The sequence below is a fragment of the Megascapheus bottae genome, chromosome 3 (assembly GCF_031878675.1).
Source record: "Megascapheus bottae isolate mThoBot1 chromosome 3, mThoBot2.hap1, whole genome shotgun sequence".
NCBI classification, from domain to species: Eukaryota; Metazoa; Chordata; class Mammalia; order Rodentia; family Geomyidae; genus Megascapheus; species Megascapheus bottae.
Window position 1 is genome coordinate 59,950,205 of NC_143511.1, and position 16,938 is coordinate 59,967,142.

At 47.9% G+C, this 16,938-nt stretch overlaps 1 protein-coding gene across 3 annotated transcripts in view; it reads right to left on the reverse strand.

Annotated features, from left to right (window-relative positions):
- Window positions 1-16,938, reverse strand: part of Tln1 (talin 1) — a 35,774-nt gene that overhangs the window by 12,538 nt on the left and 6,298 nt on the right. For 2 of the 3 annotated variants that reach the window (XM_090330221.1, XM_090330222.1), the window contains exons 3-34: window positions 16,730-16,827; window positions 16,061-16,190; window positions 15,823-15,975; window positions 15,405-15,547; window positions 15,190-15,317; window positions 14,440-14,500; window positions 13,778-13,882; window positions 13,285-13,440; window positions 12,131-12,232; window positions 11,924-12,000; window positions 11,536-11,716; window positions 11,269-11,382; window positions 11,058-11,166; window positions 10,651-10,859; window positions 10,406-10,504; window positions 9,292-9,459; window positions 8,628-8,922; window positions 7,202-7,368; window positions 6,352-6,480; window positions 6,074-6,190; window positions 5,854-5,967; window positions 5,545-5,679; window positions 5,280-5,408; window positions 5,017-5,119; window positions 4,659-4,867; window positions 4,208-4,327; window positions 3,803-4,000; window positions 3,518-3,657; window positions 3,266-3,359; window positions 3,074-3,163; window positions 2,865-2,987; window positions 89-232 (exon numbers count right to left, since the gene is read on the reverse strand). In XM_090330221.1, the coding sequence (XP_090186347.1) occupies window positions 89-232; window positions 2,865-2,987; window positions 3,074-3,163; window positions 3,266-3,359; window positions 3,518-3,657; window positions 3,803-4,000; window positions 4,208-4,327; window positions 4,659-4,867; window positions 5,017-5,119; window positions 5,280-5,408; window positions 5,545-5,679; window positions 5,854-5,967; window positions 6,074-6,190; window positions 6,352-6,480; window positions 7,202-7,368; window positions 8,628-8,922; window positions 9,292-9,459; window positions 10,406-10,504; window positions 10,651-10,859; window positions 11,058-11,166; window positions 11,269-11,382; window positions 11,536-11,716; window positions 11,924-12,000; window positions 12,131-12,232; window positions 13,285-13,440; window positions 13,778-13,882; window positions 14,440-14,500; window positions 15,190-15,317; window positions 15,405-15,547; window positions 15,823-15,975; window positions 16,061-16,190; window positions 16,730-16,827 (4,340 nt within the window). The remainder of the gene's footprint in view (window positions 1-88; window positions 233-2,864; window positions 2,988-3,073; window positions 3,164-3,265; window positions 3,360-3,517; window positions 3,658-3,802; window positions 4,001-4,207; window positions 4,328-4,658; window positions 4,868-5,016; window positions 5,120-5,279; window positions 5,409-5,544; window positions 5,680-5,853; window positions 5,968-6,073; window positions 6,191-6,351; window positions 6,481-7,201; window positions 7,369-8,627; window positions 8,923-9,291; window positions 9,460-10,405; window positions 10,505-10,650; window positions 10,860-11,057; window positions 11,167-11,268; window positions 11,383-11,535; window positions 11,717-11,923; window positions 12,001-12,130; window positions 12,233-13,284; window positions 13,441-13,777; window positions 13,883-14,439; window positions 14,501-15,189; window positions 15,318-15,404; window positions 15,548-15,822; window positions 15,976-16,060; window positions 16,191-16,729; window positions 16,828-16,938) is intronic. The other variant, XM_090330223.1, reaches the window with a different exon arrangement.

The following is a 16,938-nucleotide window of genomic DNA, read 5'->3' on the forward strand; positions in this document are numbered from 1 at the left end:
CTCCCTCACACTGCTTCATCTCCCTTGTTTCCTTAGAGTTTGGCCCACCTTCCCAGACTTGCCTGTGGCATTGGTTCCCTTGCATTACCTGGGCCTGCGTACAACCAGGCTCCCCCAAACTCTGACAGGCCATCTGAATTGCCTGGTTTGCACGGGCAAACTGGGTGGGATCCACCAGTCCTTGCTGTCCAGCTTGGCTGTTGGGGTCAGAGACACCAACGAGATATGCCGCCTAAGGACAAAAAGGAGGGTAGGGGTGAGAAATAAAGATGGAAGGTAAGAAATGAAGTGACATTCGGGACAGAGGAGGAAGGTGGTAAGTTTATTAAAGAACAGCATCTATTTTTCTGTGTACATGAATAAAGGTGTTAAAAAAATGAAAAGTTACATTGCAAAAAAGAAAAAAGAAACACTTTAAAAAAAAAAATTTATGTTAGTCATGGGGCTTGAACTCTGGGTCTGGGTGTTGTCCCTGAGCTCTTCAGCTCAAAGCTAGGGATTTACCAATTAAGCCACTGTGCCACTCTGGTGCCACTTCCTGTTTTCTTCTGGTGGTTAACTGGAGAAAAGTCTCATGGACTTTTCGTGCCAGGGCTGGCTTTGAATCTTGATTCTCAGATCTCAGCCTCCTGAGTGGCTATAATTACAGGCGTGAGCCACTGGCATCCAGGCAGAAACTCGTGTGAAACAGTTTTACACATCTCAGAAGATTAAACAATAAAAGCAATCAGCTGGGTGTTTTGACACATGTCTATAATCCCGGGACTCAGGCAGCTGAGACAACCGTCATGACTTAGAGGCAAGGCTAGGCCACATAGCCAGACACTGTCTCCAAAGGGAAAACGAAAAGAAAAAGATGTTATTCTATTTAGATGTATGTGTGGTTTCTGGGTAACAGGGTAAAAAAACAGATAGTGAATGGCAGTAAAAAGTTTTAAAGTTACATATGCATATACAAACCCTCAAAAATGAAATATCTAGGCAATAACTTAACCAAGGAAGGGAAAGACTGATGAAAATCATAAAACCTTGAGAAAATAAACTGAAGACATCAGAAGATGGAAAGTCCTCTCATGTTCACTGACTATGAACATGACTAATGAATGTCACAAAAATGGCCATACTGTCAAAAGTAATCTGGTGATTCAGTGAAATACCCATCAAAATCCCAATATTATTCTGGACATGAATAGAGAAATTAATTTTAAAAGTCATATGAAATATGAAAAGCAATTTTTTAAAATAATTTTTAAATAATTCATGCTGGAGGGCTAGGAGTAGGGCCTGGTGGTACAGTGCTCACCTATCATGCACAAAGCTTTGGGTTTGATTCCTTGGTACCACATACACAGAAAAAAATGGAAGTGGTACTGTGGCTCAAGGCCTTTCTCAAGCCTTGAGAAAGCACAAGGACAGTGCCCAGACTCTGAGTTCAAGCCCCAGGACGGGCAAAAAGAAAAGAAAGAGAGAGAGAATCATGCTGGAGCTATCACAAGACTAGACTTCAAGTTAGACTACAGAGCTACAATAGCAATAATAATAATAATAATAAAAGAAGAGGAAAAAAAGTGCGTGGAACTGGTACAAAAACAGACTTGAAGACCAAAGGAACAATACAAAAGACCCAGGATTAAAACTACACAGCCACACCCAAATAATTTTTGACAAAGGTATTAAAAACACACTGGAGAGAGAATAGTCTTCCTATCTTCCTTCCTTCCTTCCTTGTCATAGGGCTTGAACTCTGGGCCTGGGCATTGTCTCTGAGCTCTTCAGCTCAAGGCTAGTGCTCTATCACTTGAGCCATGGCACCACTTCCGGTTTTCTGGTGGTTACCTGGAGATAAGGATCTCTTGGACTTTCGTGCCAGAGTTGGCTTTGAACTGCTATTCTCAGATCTTAGCCTCCTGAGTAGCTAGAATTACAGGTGTGAACCACCAGCGCCTGGTTTAAAATAGTTTTTTCAATAAAGGATGCTGGAAAAATTGGGTATCTACATGTAAGAGACTGAAACTAGATCCCTATGTGTTACCTTTTATAAAAATCAACCTAAGACCAAGAGTTTGGCCTGGAAGTAGATTGCTTGCCTAGCATGCATGAAGACCTGGGTTCAATTCCTTGCTATTATATACATAGAAAAAGCCATGCTATCACATATGTAAAAAAGCTGTGGTTCAAGTGGTAGACCACTGGCCTTGAGAGAACCCAAGGACAGTGCTCAGACCTTGAGTTCAAGACCTAGGACAGGCAAAACAAAAACAAAAACAAAAACCCCAAAATGGATTAAAGATCGAAATGTAACATCTGAAACTACTGTAAGAGACTGAAACTTGACCCCTATTTCCTTCTTCATACAAAAACCAATTCCAACTGGGCCAAAGAGCTCAAAGACCTGAAACATCAAATCTAGTATAGGAAATCATAAGGTAAATTCTAGAAGCTATAGGCACATGTACACATTCCTTGAATAGGACACTAGTTGCCCAGAAGAGCAAAAATCGACAAACTGGACTACAAATTAAAGAACAGTTTTGGTGCCTACCTACTCAGGACATTGAGATCTGAGGATCACAGTTCAAAGTTAGTCCAGCAGAAAAGTTCCTGAGAGACTCTTATCTCCAATTTAACCACACAAAAGTGGTAGAATGCTAGCCTTGAGCACAAAGAGGCTCAAGGACAATACCCAGACCCTTGGTTCAAGCCCTACAACTGAGCAAACAACAACAAAAAGAGCATCTTCACAGCGAAAGAAACACAATTACCACAATGAAACCATTCCCTGTATAGCTGATTTAGGAACATGTGAAAAGAGGTAGAGCAGGGAGAGTAGGCACTGTTTTAGGAACCCATCTCAGGGAAATAACCTGTGCAGCTGCTTCAGTGAAGCCACAGAGGGCCTTGGAGGCTGTGGAAATAGCTTCTCCAAACTCTGGCAGGTTTCCATTCTTGGCATTTTGTGAGATACCAGTCATGGCCTCACCCAGCACCTAAAGAACAGGGGGTATCACAAGGTTTAGTTGTAGGGCATCGCGTTCTATCTTTCATCTTTCCTGGGGCTCCTTGCTACATTTACCTTGGAGTTCTCCATGACACTATCCAGGCAACCGAAATAGGACATGTCATTGATAGGCTGGACTGGGTTCTCCAGGAGTTCTCGGACAGTCTGTGTAGGGGAGAAAGACATGAGAGCCAAGATACCTCCCACATACCCAAACTCAGAACGCCCTCCTCGACCTCAACCCCAGCTAGTTTGGCAAAGGTATACCTCCAGTTCCCTCAGGGCATTGTCACACTCCTTCTGGCCAGGTGCTTGCTGGGTGCACATGCTGATGAGCTGGTTGATGCTCTCAGTCACTGCTCTAGAAGGGGAGAGAAAGTCGAGTGAGTTGGTTAACAGTCCTGAGTCCTATATCCATAGGAAATCTTTGGCTGTTTCACTTTTGCTCAAGACCTCTCATGAAAACTCTCCCCCCCAGGTTCTTGCACTTGTCCCAGGACTGGGCTTTCTAGCTCTCACCTGGCAGCATCAGCCAGTTGCATCTTGAGGGTGGGAGCAGAAGGGTCTGTGGACAGGGCCTTGGCCACCAGAAGAAGTTTGCTTGAAGACATGGAGATTCCCTTCAAGTTTGATACAACCTGGGCCTGGTCCTTCGGGCTCTGTTACAAGTGAGAAGGTTACCTTTTCTCCCAGACACCCAAGTACTGTAAGAGATTGGGGCAGGGAATGGGCCAGGAGCAGATCCAAGTGTGTCTTATCTAGCCCTGGAAGAGGACCAGGCAACCAGACCCACTCTCTTCATACCGGGGCTTGTCCTGCCATCTCCACTCCTGCCTCCAGGAAATTGCTGAAGTCCTTTCCAAATCGACGGGAGGCCCGAGCCAGGTCCTGAGGCGTCCCCCGGGAAGCCTGCACCAGTTCTGTCGCTGCCTGATTCAGGCCAGCAGCAGCTTCATTCAATCGGCTCTGAGCTTCTTGAAATGTCCCCGTGCTGGGAGGGAGCTGCAGGGTCAGAGAATAGTCAGACTGAAGAATGGGGAGGAATGCAATGAGGAGCTTGAGAAAGGAGGCCCAAAAGGGTGTGCAAAACTCCTGGGAAGAGTGAAAGGGGATAGATCTGGGAAATCAGGATCAAAGCAGTCTAGAGGTAGGAAGGGAAGGCTGGGTGCTCCCTGAAGCCTCTGCTCCCTCCTGCCCTGGCTCCCTTACTGAGTCACTTAGGAGTCTCTTGCTGGCATCTCCAACTGCTCTCAGGGCATTATCCACATCTTGTTGGCCAGGCAGGCAGCTGACACAGCGGTTCAGTGCCTGGGTCACTGCTTTAGCCACCTGGAATGGAAAGCGATCCCCAAGTGAGAACAATTTGGTGGTTCCATGCTCCCCGTCTGGGACATGGAAGATAATCGATCGGCTCTCATGTTTTGATGCCTAGTGCAAGTGGAAAGGGGTTGGTATGGCTAAACAAGCCATTTCTGGGTAGCAAGTGATAGTTATCAAACCTCTCCAAAATTGGCAGCCATATTCTAATGGAGATACAGACTAAAAAGGTAGAATTCAGAGTGGACCCTTTGTCAGTGGGGGTGAGGCTCAGAAGCCTTTGCCCTATCAGGGCAGACCAGATACACGGGACTAAGGCAGTGGTACCTTCCCAGTACCTGACCTGGGCAAGACGCTGCTGGCTCTCTGGGTCCCCTGGATGGCCAGCTGCCTTTTTCGCCTCCTCAATGAGGCTGCTGGCCTTGTCCAGTACATCACTGGCTGTGTCAAGTACAATGGCCTGAACTGCAGGATCTGATGTCAGAGCAGCTATACCCCTCGCGGCCTGGGCCAGTGACCGCAGTCCACCAGCCACCTCACGAGCTGCAATACCTGGGGAGATAGGGGAAGAGAAAGAGAAAAAGCTCGCTCACTGGCAGACCCTGATTCCAGTAGTGTCCTGTCAGCCCTCTCTTATCCATCTCCTCCTTCCTCATCTCTCTGTCATATTTATGCCCCAGTCTTGACCTGTCCTCACATACCTGCATAATTCTCATTGCCTTGAGCAACCTCCCCTAGCAGCTGGGCAATGGCAGAGCTCACTGCTTTGGTGCTGTTGCCAAGGTCCTGGGTACACTTTTCCATCTATGGGTGAAGAGGGGACAGAGGTGAAACTTAGGCTCAGGGAGGAAGTGGGCGGGCCTTCAAGGCAGCTGACGGTTTAGTGGAAGGTTCTGGATAGCTCTGTAATGCAGGCGGAAGGAAGACTAGGGCTTGTCTGAGAAGACACATTAAGAATACTTACTGTCTCTCCAGGTAAGGGTTTAAGTTTGCCATCTCGTGCTGCTGCCTTCACTTCCTGTAGGTCTTTTTCTAGATTCTGAACCACACTCAGGGCAGAATCCATCTCCAAGGGTCCACATGCTTCCTGAGCCTATGATGGTAAGAAGAGATACTGGCTGTGGGAGATAAGCCTGTATCTCACTGATGCCCTAGATTATAGTCATTCCTGTCAGAGGTTATTCTGTACAGATTCCTTATTATCCCGGGACTTGAGTCAGCTCACATACCTTCTGGGCTGCTGTACGGAGTTCAGCAAGTGCAGTGCCCAGGTTCTTAGCACACTGACTCAGCTGCATGGCTGAAGCTTGGTCTTGAATCATCGGTACTGAGGCTTTTGCAGCTGCTACCATCTTCCCACCTGGCTGTTAGGGAATAGGTGGGCAGATGAGGTGAGCCACCCTCTCTGGAGGCCTAAGGACAGGGACTATGGACGGTTAGGATGGGGTAAGAACTGGGGCTCAGTGCTGGGAAAGAGGCTATCTGCAGATACAAGTTGTGACAGATGTAAGATCTTGGAAGTGGAGAGGGGGTCTTGCCTGCAGGAAGCTCTGGCTGGCAGCAATGAGGGCGAGCTGAGCACTAGGACTGTCAGGCTGAGCTTGGCTCCCTCGGACGCCCTGCACCAGCAGTGGAATCTGCTCTGCCACAGCCTGAGGAGAAAGACATTATGAGCACCGCCACTCCACTCCAGGCTGTGGGAAAGTCCCTTTCTTCCCACACAGTTCCCCACTCTCACACTGCCTCTGGGAGACTCACCTTGCAGCTCTGCACCAGCAGGGGCTGGGGGCCTGTAGAAGCCTTGGGAGTGGAGGCTGCATGTTGGGCTGCAGCAATGGTCTGTGTAGCAGAGGCTGCAGCCTGCTTGGCTGCGTGCTATGAGGACAGAGTAGTCAGAACAAGCCCAGGCATTCCCAGACCCAGTCCCAGCTTACATAGCCCATGCTATCCCCCAAAGGAAAAATTAACTGACTCTCCCTGTTCATTCCTCCCATAGCACTCATGCTCTCTCCCTCTAGGTGGCTTCCCAGCCTTGCCTCCAGGCGCTGCACCAGCTTTTTCTTGATGGCATTCTGCGCAGCTACATTGGTGGCCATGCGCAGTCCCTCAGCTGCCTCTCGGAGCCGCTGCTGCTGCTCCTCACTGTCAGGATGGGCAGCTGCCCCCTAAAGTGGAAAGACAGACACCTACCTTACTTTAAATCTACTCTTCTCCCACTCCTCTCCATCAGGTCAAAATTCACTTGTCTTCCAGAAGTCACTTCTAATTATACCCACTGAACGCAAATGGCAAGACTCTGGGGTGCCTGGATTCCTCTGGGATGCCGAATGCCTTCCTTTCCCTCCTAGAGAAGAGGTCTTGTTTCTTGACCCACTTCCTATAGAATACCTTGACTGTTACAGCGGGTAGGGCTCCCTAGGAAAAAGATCACTGCTTTAGAGCAGAGATCTGCTTTCTCCTGTAAACTGAGGAGCCTCAGAACCAGAGACCTGGGAACCTTTGGTCCTTCCTCACACCCCAATGTCTCAGTGTGCTAATGCTTTGTCTTTCTGTTTGGCTAGAATGGAGGTCCTTGGAACTGAAGGCCAAATGTGGTTCCACAGGAGACCAGGAGAAAAATCCAAGGAGGGTTGTGGTGGAAACATATGGAAAGGCAGGGACAGAATCTTTTGGACTTAGATGTCTGTCACTGTGGTAGAGTATTCTGGGAGTTACTACTGGACGTTTAGGCCACAGCTCACATACTGCTTGGGGCCTATTTGCTATTTGTTCTCCCATATTTTCTGCTTTTCCTGGGTCTCCCTATTAGATGAAGCTGATCTTTTCGGGACCTCTCTGCTTCCCTTCAGTGCTCCGTCTGGGGATCTACACATAAGACTGACGTACCTTGGCAGCCTCTACCATCTTGGCTGTGGCATCAGCCAGGATCTTGGCAGCACTCAGGAGCTTTCGAGAGTTCACCAGATCAGTCTCTCCTTCAGCATCAGCCTTGATGGCATTAACCAGGTCTGAGGTGGCTTGGGCCAGGAGACGAGCCTGTCGTACCATTTCCCCTGAGAACATAGGGCAAAAAGTCAGGGGGTGAGATGAGGGGGAAAGGAAGCTAGAGTAGATGAGGTAGATGGGGATTTTTAGAGAAGTGAAGAGACTGGCAAAGTTCTTGAGTGATTTTTTTTTCCCCCTCAGGATTTTTCATTGTGAATTGTTCTGGGATGAAAGAGAGTGTATTTTCTTTCCTTCCCTTTAAAAAAAAATATTATTCTAAAAGTGACATACAGGGGCCGGAAGTTTGGCCTGGTGGTTAAAGTGCTTGCCTAGCATGCATGAAGACCCGGGTTCAATTCCTCGGTACCACATACATAGAAAAAAGCCGGAAGTGGTGCTGAGGCTCAAGTGGTAGAGCTCTAGCCTTGAGAAAGTCCAAGGACAGTGCTCAGACCCTGAGCTCAAGCCCAGGACTGGCAAAAAAATAAAATAAAAAAATAAAAAAAAGTGACATACAGTCCAATGGGTATTTTTAGCAAACAGCCTGGAGATGAGGGATTCTTTGTAAGAGTTTCTAGAAATGAAGGTGAACTAGGAAAACATTTTCCCCCTTTCTTTTTCTTTCCTTTATGTTCGTTTTTCTTCACCAAGCAGAGCTATTTCATTTCATTTCAGTGGTGCTGAGGTTTGAACTCAAGGTCTTGCACTTGCTAGGAGACACTCTTCTGTTTGAGCTATACCCCTGGTGTTTCCAGAACAAAGTCAAACACTTTAAAATTTCAATGCCATTGATATTTGAATTCAGGGCCACGCATCTGATAAGTAAGCACCTGAGCCATACCTCAAGCTCACCTGGCGGCCTTAATCATGCCGCTTTCCCTTTACCTTTGTGTATTCTTTGATATATTTTAAAAATGGGGGGGCCGGGAGTTTGGCCTAGTGGTAGAATGCTTGCCTAGCATGCACGAAGACCAGGGTTCAATTCCTCGGTATCCCACATGCATAGCAAAAAGCCAGAAGTGGTGCTGAGGCTCAAGTGGTAGAGTGCTAGCCTTGAGAAAGTCCAAGGACAGTGCTCAGGCCCTGAGCTCAAGCTCAGGACTGACCAAAAAAAAAAAAAAAAAATGTTCTGAGGAAGGCAGCCTAGGGGACAGAGGGGCAATGGAGGTTTCCGAGATATTAAACAATAAGCCTGCGGCTGCATGACTGGGAAGACCACACTGTGTTGAGTCCTTAGGGCTGGGCAAGGGGTCTGCAGGGAAATGTCCCAAGGGCTTGGGGAATCTCATTAGGGTTTTTTGTCTTAGCAGGGGGTGGATGTCCTTACCAGCATCACCCATGGAGCTGAAGATGTTCTCAGTGACTGTAAGGATGGTGTCAGTGGCCTGGTCATAACGGTAAGCAGGCCCAGCCCCCGTGGCATGGGCTTTCACATGCTGCAGCAACTCATTCAGGGCCTGAGTAACAGCTGTGGCTGCTGCTCCTACCCCTCGCAACAGCTGCCCATCCTCCGTGGCTGCCTGGGAGGCAGATACACAGCCCTCCACAGCTTTGGCCACCAGTCGTCCAGCCTCCACTAGCTGTTCTTGGCAGACAGGTGAGCTGATTGTAGGTGCCACTACCTGTGTGGAAACTAAGTGTCAGACATGTAGACAAGAGATAAGAGCTATAAGCAGGGCATGATGGTTCACACCTGTAATTCTAGCTATTTGAGGAGATCAGAAGGTCCATGGTTTGAGTTCAGTTTGGGCAAAAGGACAATGTAACAAGTTATGCACTGGTGGTAGAACTCTGAGTTCAACCCCAGTGCCATGAAAAAAAACAAAAGCAAGCGCAAGAGAGAAGAGAAACTATGAGGTGGGGTATTTGTGGGTTTTACAACTGATATTAGGCTAGATAATGAGGCTTTGAGAACCAAAGATGTAAAATGAGAGGCTTACACATGTGTGGCAGTAACAGTCCCAGGCATAGGCTACAATGTTTGGGCTTACCTTGGTACAGGCCACCAGCTGAGAGGTGGACAGGGCACACTGTGTGGCTGCAGCAATGACCTGGGTCTGGAGTCCTGAGTCCTCAGTGCGCTGGGCCACACTCTTGGCCTTGAGGACCAGGGCAGCTGCGGCACTCGCCACTGCCTTGGCTAGTTGCATTAGAACATCCTGTGAGAAAATGGCAGTTAATATGACCTGAGATAGGGCTGGCATCCATGGGCACATCTCAGAGGCATAAGCTGCTTCATTATTCCCGGGAACTCCAATCAGAGGACAGTGTATGGCAGAAGCAACCAGAACCTACCCTGAGCCCCTTCCTTGAGCACCCGGCAGGACAGACACTCACCAAGGAACAAACCCCCACCAGGAGAAATCAAGCCTACACCAAGGGAAGAAATGCACGAGGCGGATACACTCGGACAGTGATGGGGAGGGAGGGATGGTACTGGTACAATGGGACAGGAGCTTGTTTTTCTCCATTTTTCTTCTCAGTCTTGATTTGCAAGCACAGTCATCCTGGGGTGTTGGGAGCAACCACCCATGCTATTCCAATATCCTTTTTCTCCAACCTGGCCTGATCCAGGCCTCCCCATCTCTCATCATGTTCTGCTCCCCCAGGAGGCTCAGGGAGAGATTCAGAAGCGAGTGTATGCGGCTCAGAAAGGACCAAGCTGGGAAGGCCCAGGCCAGAGGCCATTACCGTAGGGGAATCGGGGGGAGATGGAGCCCCAGCCCCTCTGGGTGTACATATCTGCATGGGAAATCCAGGATGAAAAGTCAGCTGAGGTGGGGAGGAGGAGACCTGGGGCACATTGTCCTCCTCATGTAGTAGTGGGGAGCTTTAAGGCAGCTCCAAGCTGGTGGAAAGGTTGTATACAGGGACATCATATCATCACGGAGGGCAAAGAGTATACTAGTAAGTTAGGTTTGGATATAGGAATTCTGAATTCTCATTCTCCAAGAAGAGATTAAACATTCCCTATATCATCCCTGGAAAGGGGTTCAAGTTGGTTTAGAGGGGTCAATTCACAGAAACAGGAGGGCCTGGGAGATGGATTCAGGATCAAAGATTATATCCTAGAAATGGGGGTTCTGGGCTTGGTACATCACCAACCTGGAAGTGGGGGTCAGTGTCACTCTCCCCAATTTGCTGCAACAGCTCCCCACTGGCCTGGCCCACGTTCCCAGCTGCTTGCAGCAGGTTCTGACGGGGCTGTGGAGAGTGAACACCTGTCAGAAGCTGCCCCATCCCTGCCTGTGTGCCCACAGGTCTCACAGGCCAGTTGAAAACATGGATTTTCCCTTCTCATGGGAGTAGAACCTAGTGTTCCCCCTAGGCCCTGCCCTGTGGCCTCTGACCTCAGCACTGGCAGGCTGTGCACTTCGCAGCAGTTCTGACACTGCCCCTGCAAGGCCCTTTGCTGCCTGCAGCAGGGGTCTGCCATTGCCACCTTCATCTTCCAGCAGGGCAGCCAGCAGCTTCACCCCACGGGACATCTCCGTCAGGTTGGAGGAGATTGTGGTGACTGCACAGCCCACCGCAGTGTAGTCCGTCTCTGCAGGATCCCCTGAAGGCAGGAAAAAGGAGCATGAGACAGAGCAGGCTAGACAATGGATGAGTAGGAACATTGCCACACATCCAGTTAGTCATATTCACGCCCTGAGAGATGTACATACAGAACCTTCCATGAGTCAAGGTATAGTCATAGGCAGAGCCGGTCACATGCATGCTTGTGCATGCTCACTCTCCCTTGCCCTCAGCTTACCTGCTGTTAGGTTCACCACGGAGGCAGTACCAGCGGTGATGGCATCTACTTGGGAATGGATCTCATGCTTCGATTCATCCATCTTGTTCTTACGCCAGGCCTTAGAGGCCTGAGAGAAGGAGGAAAAACTTCAGGATCTACTTTGGTTTGGTTAGTCCCCTCTCAAGTCTCAGCTTCAGGATCACTGGCCTGACCTCCATCCTATACTCACAGCATCCTGGCCAAGCGGGGGTAGAGTGTCAAAGTCATCCAGAGTGGCCTGGGCAGCCTGTACAGCCTGCATGCTGGAGTTAATGGTTCCAGTGAGAGCCTGCTGGGCTGAAGTCTGAAAGACAAGAGTGAAAAGGACTGGAACAGAACGTTTAGTGGAGATAGAAGGTACTAAGGAGAAGAATATGAATGGGAACACAGGGAAAGACTGCTAACTCCTGGCTTGGTCTGGTAGAAGGAACCACAGTGAAAGCAGAGGCATTCTTACCAAAGGAGGCATGTGCCCTCGGTGCATCTGGCCACTGGTAATCTGTTGCTGGGCAGGTGGCATGCTGCCTATCTGGAAATTCTCAGGACCAGAGGCTCCAGAGCGCATGATGGCAGGCAGAGCCACTGAGCCATGCTCTACTTTCCCTACCCGGTTATATTGCTGCTGAAGCACTGTTGACCTGTGGACAGGATGGACCATGGAGCACTCAGAGGGCTCCTTGTCACCACCCTGTCCCCCTTTTATCACCCCCGCAGGTCCTGGGATCTGGGAGTTTGTAAAGTCTTGTTACAGCCTGGCCTAGTGAGTCTCACTCCCTAGCAGTCCTTGGATTCAAGCCTGGCCATCCCCAACCCTGAGGGATGGGGCAGCCCAACTCCCCTCCTACTTTTTGGGAGACACTGAGTCCTCCAGCATAGTAGATTCCTCATCTCCCTCCAATCCGAAGTGGTCCTTGCTTTTTTTCTGTGGGGAAAAAAAGAGGGAAGAATTGAATCACTTAAGGAAGAGACAGAGGGTAAATATAGCTTCTTTCCAGGAGCTGTACTGAGAGGTCTGGCTTGGGGAGGGGTTAGGGAGAGGAGGCAGTATTTACCTTCTTAAGGATGATATCGATATAGCCAGCAATGAGCTGGGCGATCTGCTCCCCTTCTGTTGTCTGTACTGAATAGTAGCCATCCTGGTAATCCCCAAAATCCTAGGATAACAAGGGGGAAACGCAGTAAGGAAGACAGAACTACCCAGGATGGAAATGGGGAGCAGGGGAAGCTCAAGGTTGAGCTGCTGAGGGAGCCTTTCCATATCACCTTTGGCCATCTTCCAAAGGTGAGAGAAGCCTACCTTTCTTCAACCACCTATTGTTTTATTTTCCCCCTTGAAGAGACACATTTATTTCTGAGGAGTGGCCTTTCTGCTACCAAGTTTTAAGCGTATATCTTTAACTATCATTCAATGATAAATTAGGAGGACATAAACTTTGGTTATTAAATGACTATACCTGAAGGTTGGCGATAGTATTCAAAATGCAAAAATAGCAATTCTTATAATTCCCACTTCTACTGTTGGGGTATTTTATGAAACTAGCAGCTTTTTTTTTTTTTTTTTTTTTGCCAGTTCTGGGGCATGAACTCAGAGCCTGAGCACTGTCATTGGGCTTTCTCAAGGCTAGTGTTCTACCACTTGAGCGACAGCACCACTTCCGGCTTTTTTCTGTGTATGTGGTACTGAGGAATCAAACCTGGATCTTTATGCATGCGAGGCAAGCACTTTACCACTCGACCAAACTCCCGGCCCTGAAGCTACCAGTTTTTAATTTGTAATCCCCAAATACTAAACCAAAGGGAAAATCAACTACAAATAGTTGCTGCTAAGAGGAAAGGCATGCTTTTCTCCCAGCCCATTCCCTCCAGATTCCACGTAATCTCAACTTGCTTTCTTTTTAATTTTTTTGTTTTGTAATGTTGGGGATTGAATGCAGGGCTTCTCACATGCTAGGCAAGTGCTCGAAGTCCTAGCTCTCTGCTGATCTTAAAGGGTATGTCCATTACCTATTTCACTGAAGCATTACTTACTTTCTAGGATGGTTTCTCCATCTACTCTGACCTCTATATTCCTATAATAGCACAAGAGCTCGCCTTCGTTTTGAAGTCCTACACAGTGCGCCAACTCCAAGGGAGAAAGGAAGAACCATGTAGCTGCTGCTTCTCAGAAAATCCCAAAGACTTTTTACAATAGACCCCCTGGACTTACAAGGGTGAAGCTTTTGGGGGAGGCAGCCCAGCGTTTGATGTTGGTGAGGCTCCACTCCTGGATCACCTCCTTGGTCTTCTCGTCCACACGCATCACACACTCCTTCGTGATACCCAGGAGCCTGGGCACTAGCTTGTTCTTCCCTTTCATCTTTTCCTGTGAGGTAGAAGTTAGTCTCCGCGTTACAGGTCAGAAGCTGAATGTGGATGAATAGTCAGATCAGTTCCAGATCAGAAGGGGATGCTGAGGTAGCCAGGAGGGTTAAACTATGGTTCCCGAAAGCCGGTCCGGGACAAGGCTGAATTAGGGACAAGGGAAAATGCTGGATAAGGAGGGAAAGGGTAGCGGAGGACAGAAGAGCAGGTTTTCACAAAGTCAGAGCAAGACAAAGAATAAGACTCAGGAAATGGTGGATATGTAAATGAGGGCAGAATGACTTTCCAAGGATAAGAGTGAGCAACAGGGAGAGGAGGGAGAAGGACCCAGAACCCACCTTGACCAGGAAAAAGGAGACGCCATAGGTCTTGAGGGAACGAGCTAGCTTCACATAGCGTACTTTGGCCTCGATCTCGCTCATCTGCCCACAATTCTTGTGTGCCTTTGAGGATGAAATGAGGAAAAATTTTAAAGTGAACTCTGAAAGACAAGAGAACAGCCAAGGAGTCAAGGTGTGATATTAAGGGGCACAGGCTTAGGAGTGCAAGGGATGAGAAGGTAGGATGGAGGCTGGCCAGGGATATGCAGAAGCAATGACTCAAAGGGCATGGTTAAGGAAACTGCAGCCATTCTTGAGATGTGAAAAGGTAGTTAGGGGTAGAAGGTCAAAGAGAAGGCTTTTTGGGGCTGAGTACTTCAGAGTGGGGATAACACCTTACATCTGAACAAAAGTTTCACTGTGAGTCAGGTGTATTATCCCATTTGATGCTCTTCTCAGTCTTACGAAGGACAAGACTATTATCCCACACTAGTGATAAGCAAAAGCAGTGATGGAGCTGAGACTAAAACCCAAGTCTGTTTTCTGGGTACAAGACAGGTGGAAGAGCAGCTTAGAAGGTGAGCGCAGATAGGGAGGGAGGCAAGGAGTCCACTTAGCCAGTAGAATGAAGCAGCAAAGCTCCCAGCTCATCCCAGACACTTTTCCCTACCCCCATTCACCTGGAAGATCTTACGCTCTCCCTTCTGCTTCACATACTCCTTGGGCAGGAAGTCCTTCAGGCTACACCAGAAAAGGGAGGGTCAGCATGTAGTGGACAGCATCAGGGGACATGTGGGCCATGAACTGTGGACGCAGGGGTGTGCGGAAAGGGCTAGGACAGTGTGATCTCTGGGTGGAAAGGTGGACTCTGAGAGAACTGGATCTGGGTTGTCTTCTGAAATAGTCACTGAATGTGACTTGTGTCTCTCTCTGTGGTAGGGAACTTAAATTAGATGCTCAGTCCCCAAAGAAAAGGTCAAGAGTACTATTTCAGAGACAAGAAGAAAAACAACAACGACAAAAAATTCCCTAGGATAATCATACATTTGGAAAGTTACAATAAAACAAAACAAAAACACCAACCCTCTGTATTCTAAGAAATACAAGTGGGTAAGACTTGAGAGATCTCTTAATCTAATGTTATCTGTGAAGGAACGGTTACTCTATTTTCCTCTGTAACAAAATTCTTAGAGAAAAAAAAGAAGTTACAAGGGAAGTGGGCAGGGACACAGATAAGAGACTATATTCAGAGTCTAGGGAGCCAATAAGGAGACAAAAGATGATGGCTGCTGAAGGGATAATGACCCTGTGTACATCAAGCCCTAGTGTCTTCGAGGAAGAAATGCAGAGACAAGGCCTAGGATGAAAAAAGGCCAACTGGGTCACAAGGGTAGGGAGTTCCAGGCCATGACATGACATGGGTCACTCACTCGAGGAAGCCAGCCTTGTGCTTCTGTTCATTATGGGGCCCAAACTGGATTTGGCATTGAAAGCCAGCAAATTCACAGGCCTTGTCAAAGGAGACAGGGTGGGAACCATTCAAGATGTCGTCTCGTGCCTAGAAAGCACAGGGTAAGGAATAATCCTCATAAGGTATTTTCCCATCTCTCTCACTTGCCTCAACCCAACCAAATCTTCTCCATACCTGCACATAAAGAAGGTTCAGCTGTACAGGGTCACGAGAGTCCACATTCTGATCTGAGTAGAAGAACTTTCTCCGCAGCAGCAGTGTCTCATGTTCCTCTACTCCCTGTTCCCTCAGTGTCCGGCCATGGTCCAGCCAGTTCACTGGGATAGAGAATGCCCTCAGTTCCAAACCACTGTGTCCCCTGTGCTGTCTGGTGCCTGAACTTTTGTTCACTTTAACTTCCTACCTTCTGAGTTTTTGTTCATTTCCCTTCCTACCTTTAAGTTCCACAGTATAGAACTTTTGGTATTACTGATGCATTCCCAGTGTGTAAAATGGCACCATTCATAAGAAGGTGCAGAGTAAATAAGGAATAAATGGCTGTTCATCCCACTCACTCCCCTCCAATGCTTTCTCTTTTTCTAGTTCTGCTTACACTCATCATCTGTGTGCAATTTCTGCTTTAGTTTCTCCATCTTCTTCTCATCTCGCAGCAGTGTCTTGTCTTTCCGTAAGGTCCCCGTCCCTTCATCCTTTTTCTCTTCCATCAGCTCTCGAACCAGTGAATATTCATCATGATTTGTAATGCCTGGGGGGGGGATGGGGATGGATTACTGAATCTAAATATTTTGGCAGAGTTGGCCCTAGCTTCCTGGTCCCCCAAGCTCCCTTACCAATGCGTGCACAGATGGTCATGAGCATGTCAGTGACAGTCTTAGAGTCATCTACCATGATAGTCTTCACAGTTCCATCTAGCATCCGGATCTTCAAGGGTCTCTGTTTCTTCCTGTACTCCATAGTGTCCTGTTGGGGTAGGAAAAGAATGTCAGGGCCTTCTTAAGCTAGGGGTATAACTTCCTTTTTTTTTTTAATTGTAATTAGTAAAAGGGTTACATGATATTTGCCAGATAGAAGGTGCATTAATTCACATACATTGATACCCTTTCACATGTCTTGGTACCCATTCCCCCCCCCCCCTTTTTTTTTGTCAGCCCTGAATTCAGTGCCAGGGCTTTGCCCATGAGCCTCTCTCAAGGTTAGTGCTCTACCACTTGAGTCACAGAGCTATTTCCAGCTTTTTCTATTTATGTGGTAGTAAGGAATCTCTATTTAAACATCAGAAAGATGGAAGTGGCAAAGTGCTAGCCTTGAGCAGAAGTGTTCAGGGATAGTATCCAGGCCAAGTTCAAGCCCCATGAGCAACCAAAAACAAAAAGAAAACAAGAAAGCAAACAATGGGGACAGGGTTCTGAGACAACAGATTCAGGTACTGAAAAAAGAAAGTGGGACAGGAATCACTTTCGGGAGAGGGTGTTAGTGATCTCTGAGGAAGTGATACTTACCCCATTTCGGAGCATGTAGTAATCCAAAGCTTTTCCAGCCTCCAGCCATATACCTTTTTTGGGGTCATCATCTGACAGAAAGAGCCCAAAGTCGCTAGCTAGAAGACAAGAATGACTATCTTAGATTATGAAGATCTCATTGTGGCTGAACGACTATCGTACACTGCCCCTTAATATTTCTCCAATGACTTTAGGCCTAAAGAAGGGGC